This window comes from Dasypus novemcinctus, chromosome 2, assembly GCF_030445035.2.
Source record: "Dasypus novemcinctus isolate mDasNov1 chromosome 2, mDasNov1.1.hap2, whole genome shotgun sequence".
NCBI classification, from domain to species: domain Eukaryota; kingdom Metazoa; phylum Chordata; class Mammalia; order Cingulata; family Dasypodidae; genus Dasypus; species Dasypus novemcinctus.
In genome coordinates this window covers 160,589,465-160,606,139 of record NC_080674.1, presented here as the reverse complement: position 1 = coordinate 160,606,139, position 16,675 = coordinate 160,589,465, and the positions used below count along the sequence as shown (strand labels likewise).

Below are 16,675 nucleotides of genomic sequence, written 5' to 3'. Positions count from 1 at the left end.
TACCACACAATAAAAATCAGACATGGTAAAATAATGTTAGGACCATAATTATGGCCATGCAATACTTTCCTATGGAGGACATGATGAAAGCTTGAGTCAAAATTGCTATGATCAAGAAACTATACTCTGGGGAAGAGACTTTACCTTCACCTCTAAGGATATAGGTAAAATTCTTATAGAAAGATGGAAAGATGAGTTAGTCAGATTTAATAAAGTGATTTTCATGTGTTTTTCCATTTCAGGCATATAAATTGACCTGTTTCTCTGGATAGACTCAGGATCCTAGGATTGACAGTTCTTGCTCATTTCTCCCTCTTAACCTTGCCCCACTAAGGGCTTGGTGTGGTGGAAAGACTTCATTTCTAGGCCAGATGGTCTTGGGTTTTAATCCTGATCCACTCCTCACAGGTTGTGTGGCTTCAGACAAGTCCATTTCAGCCCTTGGTGTCTGTTTCCTCACTTGTATCTGAAACACTGGCATAGAACATATTCTTACTGGTATTTGTCCCCTTTACTTTCTATTCTCCTATAACAGGCTGTTAATACCAATATGTAAAATCCACATTTTAACTTGATTTATGTTCGACACTCTGTTTTTGATTGCCCAGAGGCTTTCCTATCCTCCCCTGTCCATTTCATTTCCGTATATCTGGCCACCTAATTCATTCTTTGTGAGGGTGGCTTCAATTACTATTTATTTATTTTATAAATTTTGTTTACAAATAAAGACCCTCTATAATGCCTTCCCAGCTCCTGTTTTACCCCTTGCTGCAGCTTCAACTGTTTCCCCTGAGAAATGACTGGCCCTCAGAGAAAAATGCTAAGAGATAAGGGAAGTCATACATGGGATAACCTGCATGAGCAAGTATGATATCTAGGTATAAAAATCTCACCTTCTGTCTCTGAAATATTACTCTTGTCTTTGCTGTGAGCCCAACTCTGTTTCCATGAGAATCTTCAGATTACCCCTGATGGGCAGGGGTCACACCTGGCAGGGATGTAGTGATTTGTGTGGCTAAATATGGTGTTTGGGCATAAAGTTTCTGATTCCTCCACATTTCCTGCCCACTTGACCTTCCTCCTGTAGAGCCCACTGTCTGTCTACTCTGAGAAGTGAGAGTCCCTCTGCATAAAAATGTCTGCATAGGAGAGTGCACACTTCTAAAGAATGTGTGGGCAAATTCTTTGTATCATCAAGAACAGTGAGCTAAAGGCACTGATGTCCTATCAGATATAATTGGCCATTTAGACTCGGTAAATAAAACCTGCAGGCATGCCTGTGGAATTATATGCTTTGATGGAAAACAGCCCACCTAACCCACATTGAAGGATTAGAAGGTCAAGGGCTTTACTGGGGACATAATAGAAATTTTTAGAAAGGAATTTTATACACAGTGACAGTTATGGGAGTTATGGAAGGATAACTGACTTAGAGTTTCTATCTTCTCACATCCATCTGCTTCTGTTTTGCTCTTTTATGGTCTCTAGGGAACCTCGTTAGTCTGATCATGCATACACACATGTATATATATACATGCTATATTGCTATATTCTACAGCAAAACTTAAACACTTACTGGTAAAGTATAGAAAGCTTTCCCTTTGACATCTGGAATAAAGGCAATGTCTGCCTTTGTCATTTTTTATTCAACATTGTATTAGAGGATCTAGTCAGAGAAATCAGGAAGAAAAAGTAATTTGTACAGTGCTTGGAAAACATTCAAAATGGACATTATTTGCAGATAAAATCGTCTGAATTTAAAATAAAAATGTACTGATTATTAGAAATAAGAGGGTTCTGTATTAGTCAGCCAAAGGGTACTGACGCAAAGTACCAGAAATTGGTTGGTTTTTATTAAGAGTGTTTATTTGGGGTAGGAGTTTACAGATACCAGGCCACGAAGCATAAGTTACTTCCCTTACCAAAGTATTTCCATGTGGTAGAGCAAGATGGCTGCCGACATCTGCCAGGGTTCAGGCTTCCAGGGTTCCTCTCTTCCCAGGTCTGCTTCTCTCTGGGCTCAGGTCCTCTGTTTTCTCCACAAGGTCAGCTGTAGACTATAAGGCTCTCTAGGCTTTGCCTCTCTTCACAAGGTCAGCTGTGGACTATCAGGCTAACAGCTCTGTCTCTCTCCTTGGGGCTTCTGCTGTGTCTAACAAGCTGTCTCTGTTCCTCTGTGTTTTTCTCCTGGCTCAGGTCCTTTCTCCCCAGGGCTTCTTTTTCCTCTCTGTGCTTACTTCCCAGGGCTCCAGCTCAAGACTCCAGCATCAAACGCCAAATCAAAACTCCAAAATCAAAATTTCCAACTCTGTCCTTTGCCATGTCTTTTATCTGTGAGTCCACCAAGGGGCGGGGACTCAATACCCTACTGCTGTGGTCCAAACAAAGCCCTAATCATGATTTAATCATGCCCAGGTACAGACCAGTTTACAAACACAATCCAATACCTATTTCTGAAATTTGTAATTTTATCCAATTGCTACAGGGTTTAACAAGATTGCTGTATATAAGTTCAGTATTTAAAAAAAAACAAAAGTTCCTATACACTAGCAACAGACACAAAATTAAAATCTTAAAGATAGCAATTACCATGGCTTGAAAAATACCAAGTACCTAGAAATATATCCAATCACAATTATGAAAGCCCTCTATATGGAAAAATAGAAAACATTATTAAAAATTAAAGATAAATAGAGGGATATATAATGTTCACAGATTGGAAGATTATGGTAAAGATGCCAATTTTCCTAAAATTACTCTATATTTTTAATGCAGTCCATGTTTCTTTTAAACTAAAAAGTTGATCCTAAAATATATTTGAAGGTGCTAAAAGGCAAGAATAGTTAAGACACTTGAACAATGTTAGAAATATCTCAAATAAGAATTCCTATGAAGTTATGGTGATTTAGCAATGTGGTATTGATACAAGAATTAATAAAATAGACCAATGAAAACAGAGTTTCAGAACTAACCATTATTTATGGACATTTAATTTATGACAAAAAAAGTGATACTGCAAAGCAGTAGTGAAAGATGGCCTTTTCAATAAGTAGTGCTAGTTCAACTGATTATCACTATGAGGAAAAAGTAAAAACTACCTTATTATACACCATACTCAGAATGAATTCCAAGTTGAATGTAGATATAAGTGTTAAAGGCAAAAGGGCATAGTTTCTACATAAATATAAAGGAGACTTCATGACCTTTGGGTTATGGGAAAATGTTGAGTATTAATCACAGGGAAAGGAGTAAGAAATTGGGTTATATAAAGATTAAAATCTATTTATAAAAAATGTGATTAACTTATTTATCTGGAGTGGATTTGGCTATATTTGGCAAAATTATATATGCAATTTCTATATTTTTAAGGACTCTATAGATATGGTGGGAAAAATATTGAGATGTATGCATCTGTTCACTATAACAGCAAAAAAAGCAGGAAAAAACCAAGTAATCTTTGAGAGGGAACTTATTGAATACAATTGTACATCTGCACAGTGGGGACCATGCAACTATAAAAAGGAATAAGGAATTACCCTATATACTCCTATGCATTAATCTCCAGGACTGTTTAAAAAAAAAAAAACAAGCAAGATGCAGAAGAGGGGTATGATATGCTATCTTCTATCTAAGAAAGGAGGGCTCTGTGGAAAAAAAGTACATATTTTATTTACAAATGAAAAATCCCAAAATATTAATAAATTTGTTTTTTTTCTGTGAGGTGATGGAACAAACTGAAAAGGACAGGAATTTAAATTAGGGCTCTGAATGTACCTTTGTTTTGTATAATTGCCTTTGGAACTAAATATTTTACATAGTAACAAAGCAATTAAAATAAGTAATCCCTAAAATTTTAGCAAAATGAAGCAAAACTGAACATGTACAGAGTTGGCAGTGGTCAAGTGACCTTAAAACAATAAAAAAATTTGGATGTCTTTCCACTTGTTCAGGTCTTTGAGTTCTTTCAGCAGCATTTTGTAATTTTCTTCCTAAAGATCCTGTACGTTTTGTTGAGTTTATAACTAAGTTTTTCATTTTCTTTGAAGTAACTGTAAATGGCAGTTTTTTTTTTAAGCTACGACATGTTTATTATTAGTATATAGAAATGTGATAAATTTTTTTGTGTGTGGTTGGTTTTGTACTTGTGACCTTGCTAAACCCACTTATTAGTTCTAGGAGGGATTTTTTGTTTTGTTTTGTTTGGGGGTTTGGTAAGTTCCTTTGGCTTTTCTATAGACAATCATGTCGTTTTTAAATAGGGAGTTTTATTTTTTCCTTTCTCATTTCTATTCTTATTTTGTTTTCTTTTGTTAATAATTAGATTGAATTTCCAATAGTAAATTGAATTAGAAGAGTGAGAGTGACCATCCTTGCCTTGTTCCCAATCTGAGAAGGAAAACATTCACTTTCACCCTTAAGTATGTTTGCTATACGTTTTTTCGGATGGTTTTTATTAAATAGAGGAAATTCCCCTTCCTAGTTTGCTAAGGTTTTTTTCATTTTATTATGTTTGCAATTTATTGGTGCAAATGCAATCTCCTTTAGGAGGGTTCCTTATAATCATTATTAGCATAATTAATACGTATTATTTATTCCCTTTCCCCGCTACCCCAACTCTTTCACTTCATTTACCTCTGTATCCCAAGGGGTAATCGCCCGGGAGAGGACTGTACCATTCCACGTTTTCACCCCTCAGCCCGGGAATCTCCCAACCCGGGACTGTACCATTACAAATACGCTTACCTCTTAACGAGCAGAATTGCTTATGAGACTGTACCATTCCAAATTCTTCCTCTATCACCAACTGCTGTTTTTCAGTAGAGAACGGTATTACTCGAACTTCTTCCCCCACATTCCCGCAAAAGCTGTCTGTAAATATCTGCAATTTACTTGCTTGTGTGCTAATATACCTTTAGCACATCTTCCTCTTCCTTTTCCTCTAATGAATCTCGGAATAAATCCAATTCCTCCGCTTGTACGGAATTGACCGGACTCTCAAAATGGCGGCTCCCATAAGAAACAGTAGGTAGGAGCAGCCATATTGCCCCCTGAACAAAGCCGCTGACGGATGCGGAATGGGCAAAACGGCCGGGTACGAAACAGCGCAGGCTCGGGAGCAGCGCGCTTTGGTCACCAACAGGAAGCGGATGAATTCACTAAAGTGGAGTGATTCCCTTTTCAGTTTAATCTGACGATGGACGTTTCGGAATCTGGTAACGAAGCCGCGGAGACAGAAGGAGGATGTGTGTGGTGAGTGACGGGTGAGTCTGGGATTGGTATTGGGGGTTGGGGAACCTTAGGGTCAGTGATGAGAGGCTTAGGAAGTCACTTGGTAAGGGAGGTCTTTGGGATTAATGCTGGGTTTATTTGGAGATAAGAGATGGGGTTAGCTATGTAATTAGTAATTGGGGAATAACGAATCAATAGTGGTGTCTTTGGGGTCAGAAATGGCGTGTATGTGGACTGAGGGGTGGGCATGATGGTTCAGTGATTTAGGGGTTCTTTGAAAATCATTGACTAGGGAAGGCTATTGCGGAAATAATGGGGGTGTTGTGTGCTCATGATTTGATGGGAAGTTCTCTGGGTTGTGAGATTGCTGGGCATGGGGATTCAGAGATTTGGAGGGGTCAGAATGGGGCCAGCGCCTGATGATGGTCAGCCCTAATTTACAAGGCCTTAAATACCTTAACATTTCCACAAATGAAAGGTAGCCGTTGAGTTCTTAAAGATCAAGCCCCTTATCGGGTCTTTTCTCAATCCACCATTGCCCCCACATCAATCACCTCCTTAATCTCATGTCTCCCCAGAAATGTACATCATTTTAAAACGGGACCAAATAAAACCATAGAATACTTTTGAACAGTATGATTTTGGTCTTGCTGCCTTCTAAGTTTATTGAAATGATTTTGTATTTTATTAAAGAAACACTTATTGAGCACTTGCTGAATGTCCAGAGATGAACTTGACTATTTCTCTTGATTGTTTCCTTCCAGGGATGCTTTGATAAAACCTGAGTCACCCCATATGAAACAGTCTCCCTGTCATGGGAGTCCCCACTTACTTTGAACCAGTTCCGCCCTATCTGCATAACCCATTCTGGGACTAAGAAGAATATACTAGGTAAGTACCTTCCTACGTTTTGGTCTATTCTCTTTTATCAGTGGTTCCAACCTATCACTATTTTTATATTCAGACAACTGAACTATTGAAAATCGGCAATAAAATTTTAAACAAAAAGCATCTTAAAATCAACATTTTACTCTATGAATACTGATTTGGCAGGAGAATTTACTTAGGGAAAAATACGAGAGCTCTTGGGTGATTATTGGAATTCATTCTTTCTGGGGAATATGGGAATGCCTTCCTGTTTTCCAGTTGGTCATTCCCATTCTTGTTGCCAGGGAACTATTCCATTTGCAGTTGAGTATTTTATATATATATAAATCTCCATGATTATTGCCTTATGATAAAGTTGTATAAATAGGATTACTGGTTCAAAGGGGAACAATATAGTAATACAGTAATCAATAGGTAACATATCTTTATATCCAATTAAAAACCCTCCATATGATCTTATTAATAGTCGCTAAAGGGCTAAAGGTTGATGTCTTCTTCACATGGTATTTGCTGACCCTTTTGTAAGGCCAAAATGACCTTCTCCCACAGGGTAGCCCTTTATCCACCTGACTTCTGGTGGTGGTTTTTTCTAGCGTGGTGAATGTGGAAGCTGTGATCTCCGTCTGTTTGTGAAAACTTCATTCTCATCACCAGTGTTGCTTTTTCAGGCATCTGCCATTTTACAAGAGAAGCCAAAAATGACCAAGTTTCAGGTGAGTTACTTATTTTTTTATTCCCCTACCCCCTTGCTTTTTCATACAATCAAATGGAATAATACAGATAGATAGAAATTAAGATTAGGGAAAAAATGTAAGGAGAATAAAGATCAAACCCTGGAAAGAGTTGCTAGGTAATATGTGGATAATCTGGTCTGAAACCAAGTTATTAAATTGATGTACACATTTTTCTTTTTCTTACTTTCCTAGAAGACATCATCAGTTACATGATTAGATTCTCCACCAAGATAAAGCAGATGAATTTCCCATTAGAAGGAAATATTTCTTGCTATGTAGGACCTAAGAGAAATTGCCTTTTCGGGGGGGTTCTATAGGTAATAGAGTGTATAGTATTCTCATCAATACTCCTGTGGTAAATGCAACAGATTTGTTGTAGTTTTGTCTTAAAATATCTCTTTTAGAAAGAAGCTATCACAGTGTCAGGGTCAAACTCTTTGAACATTATCTTTTAGATCAGGAGCTGGCAAACTATATGACCTATTTCAGTTTCTTAGACTGCTCCAGCAAATACCATTAAGTGGCTTGGCTTAAGCAATGGGAATTTACTAGCTTACAGTTGTGAGGATGTGAAAATTTCCAAATCAAGGTACTGTCAAGGCAATGATTTCTTCCCAGAGACTGGCTGCTAGTGATCCTTGGTTCCTCTGCAACATGGCAGGGCGCAGAGTGGCATCTCCTGGTCTCTCCCTTCTGTTCTGGGTTCAATTTTAGCTTATTGCTTTCTCTTTCTCTGTATTCATTCCATTAAGAACTCCAGTAATAAGATTAAGACCCATCCTGAATGAGGTGGGTCACACCTTAACTGAAATAGCCTCATCAGTAGGTCCTACCTACAATGGGTTTACACCCACAGGAATGGATTATGTTTAAGAACCTGTTTTTCTGGGGTACATATAGCTTCAAATCCCTGCCACGTAGAGCAGAGTGTAGGAGAAACCAGGAACAAGCTTCCTGTTGTCCTTTGCTAGTAGAGTCTTGTGGATAGCATTTCATTCTCCGGGAATGATGTGCAGTAACACACACACAGTGCTGCCAACCAGGGAGGTTTACCTGAACCTTGATGTCCAGAGTGTGTGTTGGGAATAAAGTCACTTAGGTATGTAGTGCCTACATAATTGACCTTATCTACTCTCTCTCCAGCCACTAGAAATCAAAATGATAGAGCATTGACCTAGGTCCCAGGTGAACAAAAACAGGTGTTCACTATAAATCACATAGTTGGCATAAAGGATCTGGTGTGGCGCAAGGCCCAAGGTTTACAAAAAACAAGATATTCTAAGTGCTCAGAGATTATCTCCCAGGTGCCAGTCAAGGGTCAGCCCTACTGAAGACAGTCCTTTGGAAAGTACATGGTGTGAGCACTCTATACCTGCTGAATTAACCCTTTACTCAACAACTGTTAAGTTATTATTCTCTGGCAAAGCTTTGAAGAGGAGTCCTCATGCTCCATGTCCTTGCCTGTGCTTTCAGAGTTTGTAGGATCACTGCCACTCAAGACCTGTTCCTTCTCTGCTCTTCCATTTTTAAAAGTCTGTTATTTTTTTTTCTATATATGGTATAAACATTTAACACAATGTGAAAAGATAAACCAAAAGGCCTTTTAACTTAAACCCCCCTCCTCCTGGGATAATCAGTGTTAATCATTTGTTTCAAACTTCCACATCTTTTTTGATATGAGCATAACTCCAATAAACTGCGTATATGTGAAAGTTCAAATGTGTGCGTGTCTCATAATTTCAGGTGCTTTTCTTTTGGTAAAATAATAATGTGGTGAACATTTTTTTCTACAACTTAAATTTTTACTTCACTAGAAATTGGCCAACATAAATATTTTTGGATACAAGTTGAATATCTTCCCATATTAGTTGATAGAGTTCTCCTTTATTAGCTTAACAGATACATAATACTTCTTTGGGATCAGTTACTTGGGATTGTTTCTTCATCTATAAATTGGAGATTATAATCCTTGTAGGTTGTTGTGAAAATTAAATGAGTTAAAATGTACTCATCAAATGCAGTCAGTGTACCACACTAATGAAAGAAGTTGTCTATGTGGGAGAAGTGGAGGGTTTGGGGAGTGGGGTATTTGGGAACCTTTTATATTTTTTAATGTAACATTTTGTGTGATCTATGTATCTTTAAAAAAAAAATGAAATAATAAATTAAAAAAACAAAACCAAAAAACCACATTTAGAACCCAATTAGGTCATGGTTTGTACTATATTTAAGCATTAACTGTTAGTTAATGTCAGTACATCTTCACCATTATCATTGTCAAATCTTGAAATCAACTTTTATGTTAAGAGTCGTTATGTAGATTTAATATACATAAAGAGTATAACAGTTTTGTTCCTTTGCAAAGACAGATATGACAGTACTTAAAATTGGCTAGTCTGAATTGAGATGTGTTGTAGGTGTAAAGTACATATAAGAATTTGATGATTTGATAACAAAAATCTCATTAAATTTTTTAAAGATTGATTACATGTTGAAGTGATATTATTTTGGATGTATTGAGATAAATATCTATTGTTAAAAATATCTTTTCGAATGTAACTTTTAAAATTTTTAAATTATGTACCTGGCTAGCTTTATTTGACAGTGCTACTTTAGAGAGTGAAAAAGTACCTGCAGGCTGATTGAAGACTTATTAGCCCAGTACATCCAACTACCATGATTAATTAACTAATTAAGGCCTGTTCCTTCAGGAACATACATCTAAAAATGAATTCCTTATATACACTCTTCTTCCCTCTTCCTTCCAACACCTACTCCCCTTCCATTCACCTCTAGTCACCCAAGCTGTAAAACTGTTTTTATATGACAAAAGTATAATTTCCCACTGATGGTGCATTGTATTTTTCTCAGAATTAACAAAATTTATGCATATTGATTATATTGGAGCATTTGAGTGGCAGTAATTAAAGCAAAGTAGAATATCAGAATTACATCTATTAATTTACCTATCAAAATGAATTTCTTCTATATTCCACACTTGTTACCATACTTGTTATCTTCCAATCAAAAGAACAGAATTGATGAATGCACAGAACTATTTTTAACTAAGCATGAATTTTACTTTTCCTTTTTCTTATGTTTTTCATTTTCAGCATATTCTTTTTTTTTTGGAAGGGAGTAAAGAGTTTATTAAGGAACAAGAAAAGAGATAACACACACCCACACACAGGTACAGGCATGCTACAGGGTAAGAGACGCATGTGGGGTCCTGCAGTAGGCCTTTTTAAGGCCTTTCCTCCCCTTTCCTAATGCTGGGGAGGAGCCCCAACTGAGCAAACAATTCTTCAATTCCCAATATATATCATATGCACTGGCTAGCTATTGAACATCTCAGGAAAATTTAGGCACGGTTCTTTTCTGCAAGAACTGCAGAGTAAAATGGGCTTAAATAGTTGTGAAAACCAACATTGACACAGATAGGATGTATAATAGATGGGAGCACAGAGTACTGTTAGAGCAGAGGGAGCAGCCGTCTTTACAAGGAAGTCAGGAATAGGCTTAAAAGATTATTGAACGGTGAGGGAGTAAGGTGTGGAGAGGAAAAAACATTTTCAAAAGTAGAATGGACAGAGTGATGTTAGGAAGGATGAGAACTGAGGAAAATTAAGTGGAAACTATTTCATGGAAACTTTGACTAGGAGTCATATTGAAGATAAAATATCAAGGAGGCAGTTTGGAGTGTGGTGAAGAATCCAGGCTATAAAGTCAGAATACTTGCTTTTAAATTTGAGAATTAACCACATATTGTTACCATATATGAAGTAACTGTGTTTACTCAACCACTGTCATTCTCAGTTTTTTCATAAGTAATATGGGAATATTAATAGGGTTGTTATGAGCACAGCGTGCTTGGCAGCTTGATTGGTGTGAGTGAATATGGAACTTGGTGTGGGATGAGAGAAAGTTTGAGATTGAGATGACTAAAAGAAGGCTGAATTTGAATGCAATAAGGGAACCAAAGGAGGTTTTTAAGCAGAGGGATGTTGATATTTGAAACAGTATTTAATTTGTATTAATTCTGAAATCAGTATTTGATAATAATGGGATATTTAGGGGGGAAACCAGAAACATTATTTAAAATACTGCAAATCACTCAAATTCCACTATTATAGCACAACTATAATGCACATAATAGTGACATAATTAAAATAGTTAATTCCCCCCCAAGATATATTTTATGGCTCTACACTTACCTAAGTCCTTTATTTTAAAGCTTCCTCAGTAATTTGTTGTCATTTTCTTTATGAATGTTTCCTGAACATTTCTTGTTAAGTTTATCCCTTGGTATTTTTATTTATGTTATTATTTTGATTATTTTATTATATTTTATAACTAGATATTGCTAGCATATAGAAGAGCTATTAGATATGGGGGAAGCTTAATTTTTTTCCTATATAATGAGGGGATTAGACTAGTCGTCCCGAAGACTGGTATTCTTTGATTCTCTAAATGTGGCTTCTCTCTTTTTTTAAAATGTTATGCTTTACAAAAGGCCTTTTTCATGCTAATTATAAGTAAAAATCTTCCCATGTTTTGTTTTATTACTTTTATGGTTTTGGATATTTTTTCAGAGTTTAAATTTTTGCTCTGTCAGAATTTATTCTGTTTTCCAAGGAGTAAGAATGCCTTCAACATTATTCTTTCCTTATTGATTATCCGGTTGTTTCAACATTATATGTTGAATAATCTATCTTCATTTCAATTATTTGAATGCTGCTTTTATCAGTTATGAATTCCCATTTGTATTTAGGTAGGCTCTTTATGGTTTACCTCTTATATTGCCCTCATCTATCTGGATCTTCTTGCTAAAGATAGGATTTTTTTTTATTGTTTCTCCCCCAAATTATGAGGCAAAATTAGGTATTATAGTTTTGCATACTGTAATAGAAATGGTAAGAGTGATTGGTTTAGATTGAATGGGAATGTACCGTTACAGGGGTTAGTGTCGTTCAAGGATGTGGCTGTGGATTTCACCCGGGAGGAGTGGCAGCAACTGAATCATGCTCAGAGGACCTTGTATAGGGATGTGATGTTGGAAAACTACAGCCACCTGGTGTCAGTGGGTAAGGATGATTTCCCCATCGTAGTTTGCCAAAGGCTGCTGATTCAAAATACCAGAAATGGGTTGGCTTTTATAATTGGATATTTATTAGGGGTAAAAGCTTACAGTTTCAAGTCTGCAAACATGTTCAAATCAGACCAAATTATTGAATGTCTTGGTTCATATTATTGAACCATCAGAAATGCTTTCTCACTGAAGTCAGCTACTAATGATCATGGTGTCCTGCCACATGGTGAGGGGAGATGGCAGCCATCTCTGCCAAGATCTCTGCCTTCCCCTCAAGGCTTACTGTCTCCAGGAACTCAGCTGTGGGCAATCAGACATATGGCTTGTCTCTTTCGAGGCCCCCTCTCTCAGCCTTGGCTGCTTTGCTTTCTCCCTGAGCCCAGCTGTGAGCAATCAAGTATATGGTTCTGCTCTTCAGCCTTCAGCTACTCCATGGACCCAGCCTCTTAGGGGCTTTGTGCCTTAGGTTTGTTGCTAGCCATCCTTGAGTCCTCTTATTGACATGTCTGGGTCAAAATGGCAGAACTCCCTTTTTTCTGTCTTCTTTCTCTCTGTGTCTCCATTTATATAAGGCAATAGTAAGAGGGCAGAGTCCCAACCTGACTTCATGACTCACTGATATAGTCCATTCAAAATCTAATCAAGGGATCTAATTAAGGTCCCTTAACTCAATCTAATGTAATCAAAGAGTCTCATACAGGAATGGAATAGTTAAAAACATAATCTTCTTTTGGAGTCACCAAATTCAAACTGTCACCCTGTCTAACTCAAAGTCATCCAGTCAAACACCTTTCCCTTATTAGTTGCTGTGGTTAGGTAGTTTCCTGAGATATATACATATACATACATATGTATATATAAAATGACGTTTGTGCCCTCCCTCCCTTCCCAAATGGAGATCATTACTTTTCTGAGGGGCAACTGGACTCCTTCATGTGGACCTCGTGAAACTGCACCTGCTCTTTTTCCTTCAATGCAGTCACTTCCAATTCCTTTGTGATTTCTATTTAATAGGGTATCCAGTTTCCAAACCAGATGTCATCTCCAAGTTGGAACAAGGAGAAGATCCCTGGGTCATAAAGAAAGACATATCAAATTGGATCTACCCAGGTGAAAACAAGACAGGTGGGAGACAAGAGAAGTGAAATATTCTGTTTGTTTTGTTTTTGATTGTTTGGTGCCTGAGGCTTATGTTTCTGCCCATACTGAAATCTCTTACTCTTCTTTGCTCTTGTGCTGAGCATTTGGTAGACGGTCAATAAGTAATTAATTAAATAATTCGAGCCTTTCAGAGAAAGATATTTCTTCTCAACATCTTATCTTTAATGTCTTTTATGAAAGGGACTTAAAGGTATAAGAGGACGAATGCCCTCTTAAAATAATGTATTTTAGAAGATAATATACCTAGATACAAGGGTTACAAAATTAAACATCAAATACAATTACTGTTTTATAAGTTCAGAGAAAACAAGAATCTAAAGAGATGTGGCAAAGCTGCTCTGAAAGATTATATTAAGTATTGATTAGTCCAAAGAGGAGAGTGTAGGCAAGCTGTGTTAGGGAGAGAGTATATGAACACTTTTGTGTTATTCAGCAAGACCTTGGATTTTTCTGTTATTTTGTGGGTTGTTAATTAGGAAAGTACACTGAGGAGAGTTAAAAGTATTTTGAGTACAGAAGTGACCTTGTTTCTTTGGATAGTGGTGGCAGGATAATTGTACTTAGGTATGTATAGCAAATAATTTATAAGATAAATGAATTCTGAAGGTGAGAACAGTTTCTATTCAAACATAGGGGAAATGAGAAGATCCTAGAAGAATAATCCAATATTAGAGTGATAAGAACACCATCACTTTTCTGTCTCCTTCAGGTCTAGTTTTTACATGACTATTTCTCTTTAACATCCTTGTCTATTTACTTGATCATCCTGTAAGCGATACTATCTTCTGAGATGGCCTGTCTTCATTGCTGTTTTCTGAATTCATTGACGACTTTGGATCATCCATTGATTCCACTTGTTCATTGCTCTGTTAACTGATCTTTATGACTGTTTGATTTTATCTTTCCTTCTTTTAGACAGGAAGAGTAACCTTGACAACCCCCTATCATGTGTCTTGGGGACTCTCTCCTTCCAAAATAAGATACTGAAAGGAGTCACAAAGGATGGTTCATTGTATTCCATTTTAAAAGTCTGTCAAAGTGATGGCCAGCTGCAGAGATATCAAGAAAACCAGGACAGACTTTCCAGGCAAGTCACTGTCATCAACAACAAAGCAGTCACTACGGAGTCAGGCCATAAATACAATGTATTTGGAAAAACATTTCAAGAATGCATAGACCCAGATACTTCAAAAGAAAAATTCCATAAATGTGGTGCATTTGAAAAGAACTTGAAACCTAAAATGGATCTACCTAGTTGTAATAAAAGCAATTCAAGAAAAAATTCTAATGAGAGTTTTGGGTGTAGAAAATCTTCTAGCTACAGTGTGTCCAATTCCATACTTCAAAAAATTCACAGTGAAGTAATGCCCTGTGAAGAAAATCAGTGTGGAAGCATTCTCAGCAATAAACACTCTCTTACTCAGTATGAGAATGTTGGAACTAGGAAGAAAACCTGTGTATGTATTACATGTGGAAAAGCCTTTGCTAAGAATTCAAAGCTCATTGTACATCAAAGAATTCATACTGGAGAGAAACCCTATGATTGTGGTGCATGTGGAAAAGCCTTCAGTGAAAAGTTTCACCTCATTGTACATCAGAGAATTCATACTGGGGAGAAACCTTATGAATGTTCTGAATGTGGGAAAGCCTTCTCTCAGAAATCATCCCTTATTATACACCAGAGAGTTCATACTGGGGAAAAACCATATGAATGTAGTGAATGTGGGAAAGCTTTTTCCCAGAGATCACCCCTCATTATCCATCGAAGAATTCACACTGGAGAGAAGCCTTATGAATGTAGAGAATGTGGGAAGGCCTTCTCCCAGAAGTCACAGCTTATTATACATCATAGAGCTCATACTGGAGAGAAGCCATTTGAGTGTACTGAATGTGGGAGAGCCTTCTGTGAGAAGTCCCACCTTGTTATACATAAAAGAATTCACACTGGGGAGAAGCCCTACAAATGTGCTCAATGTGAGCAAGCCTTCAGCAGGAAGACAGAACTCATTACACATCAGTTAGTTCATACTGGGGAGAAACCCTATGAATGTACTGAATGTGGTAAGACCTTCTTCCGGAAATCACAGGTCAGAATACATCGGAGAACACATACTGGAGAGAAACCTTATAAATGCAGTGAATGTGGAAAAGCCTTCTGTCAGAAGTCACATCTCATTGGACATCAGAGAATTCACACAGGAGAAAAGCCTTTTATATGTACTGAATGTGGGAAAGCCTTTTCTCAGAAGTCCCATCTCCCAGGACATCTGCGAATTCATACAGGCGAGAAACCTTACATATGTGGTGAATGTGGAAAGGCCTTTTCCCAGAAGTCAGACCTTGTTGTTCATCGGAGAATTCATACTGGGGAAAAGCCCTATCGATGTGGTGTATGTGGGAAAGCCTTCATCCAGAAGTCACAATTCACTGTACACCAGAGAATTCATTCAGTACAGAAACTGTAGGAATAAACTGGACCTAGAAACGCCTTCAGTATTAGCTCAAGCCTTAATAAATATTAGAAACTGGATGAATTTGACAAGTTTGGGGGAAAATGAGTTGATAAAATTTTATAAATCAAGTCATGTTTCTAATGTGATAATGAACTTTTTCAGCAAAGGTGATACAATATACTTAATTGTATAAACAGGACATTTTTTCATGGTATGTCAAGCTTTAATAATTATGAACTAAATGTCAGTACTCCAGTAGAACAAATTATATATATATATAATATTGTCAACTTACATATTCCTTATTATACCACATAGCAGAAATCAGATATGGTGAAATTGCTTAATTAAGCCTAGCAAAATTATGGCCATACAATAATTCACTATAAAGGATATGAAGAAATTTTGAATAAAAGTCAGTTCTTAGAACTGGCATTCTGTGAAGGGGACTTGAGCATTGCCCCTAAAGATATATATAAAAATCTTATAAAAAGATGGAAAAATGGATTGATCAGGTTTAATAAAGAATCTTCATTTATTTTCCCATCTCAAGTATGTAAGTTCTCTATAAGGACCCCAGATATTGAAATTGACCAGGTCTCCCCTTTACCGTGTCTCTCTGGGAACTTGTTATGGTGGGAAGACTTTGGTACTGAAGCCATATCGTCTTGGGTTTTAATCTGTTCATCTACACAGGTTGTGTGATTTCAGCAGCTTACTTCACCCGTTTTTTTCTTATCTGTAAATAAAAATACAATATAGAACACGTTTTTGATAACAGTCCTTTTTATCGTTCCTTTCTATCCTGCAACAGCATGCTAAGACTAATATGGAAAAGTCACATCTGAACTTGCTTAGCACTCCAGATACGCTGCTTTTGATTGCCTATCACTACGACTGATCCATTTTACTGTCTTTGATCCTGGTGGCCTTATTCTTTTCTGTTACTGTAGATTTTGTTTATTTTATTTTACATACTTATACAACATGTGGTAATTACACATAAAGACCATGTTTCATATCTTTTTACCTCCTGCCTGCCCTCTGCCATCTGCCCTACCGCCCCAACTGTTTTTCCTGAGAACCAAGGATGCTTGGAGAGGAAAATCTTGGGGTTAGAA

The 16,675-nt window shown here is 37.0% G+C and overlaps 2 protein-coding genes across 2 annotated transcripts in view; both read left to right on the top strand.

The window, feature by feature from the left end:
* ZNF300 (zinc finger protein 300) overlaps positions 1 to 16,320 on the top strand; it is a 37,188-nt gene extending 20,868 nt beyond the window's left edge. The window contains exons 8-9 of the mRNA XM_071210788.1: positions 980 to 981; positions 14,546 to 16,320. Of these exons, the coding sequence (XP_071066889.1) occupies positions 980 to 981; positions 14,546 to 15,566 (1,023 nt within the window). The 3' untranslated portion in view covers positions 15,567 to 16,320. The remainder of the gene's footprint in view (positions 1 to 979; positions 982 to 14,545) is intronic.
* Positions 4,776 to 14,229, top strand: LOC131274481 (zinc finger protein 300). The gene is made up of 6 exons (XM_071210784.1): positions 4,776 to 5,261; positions 5,994 to 6,120; positions 6,786 to 6,830; positions 11,809 to 11,935; positions 12,955 to 13,065; positions 14,021 to 14,229. Exons 3-6 carry the CDS (start codon positions 6,816 to 6,818, stop codon positions 14,086 to 14,088), a joined length of 321 nt encoding a protein of 106 aa, XP_071066885.1. The 5' UTR covers positions 4,776 to 5,261; positions 5,994 to 6,120; positions 6,786 to 6,815; the 3' UTR covers positions 14,089 to 14,229.
* Positions 16,321 to 16,675: the final 355 nt, after the last annotated feature.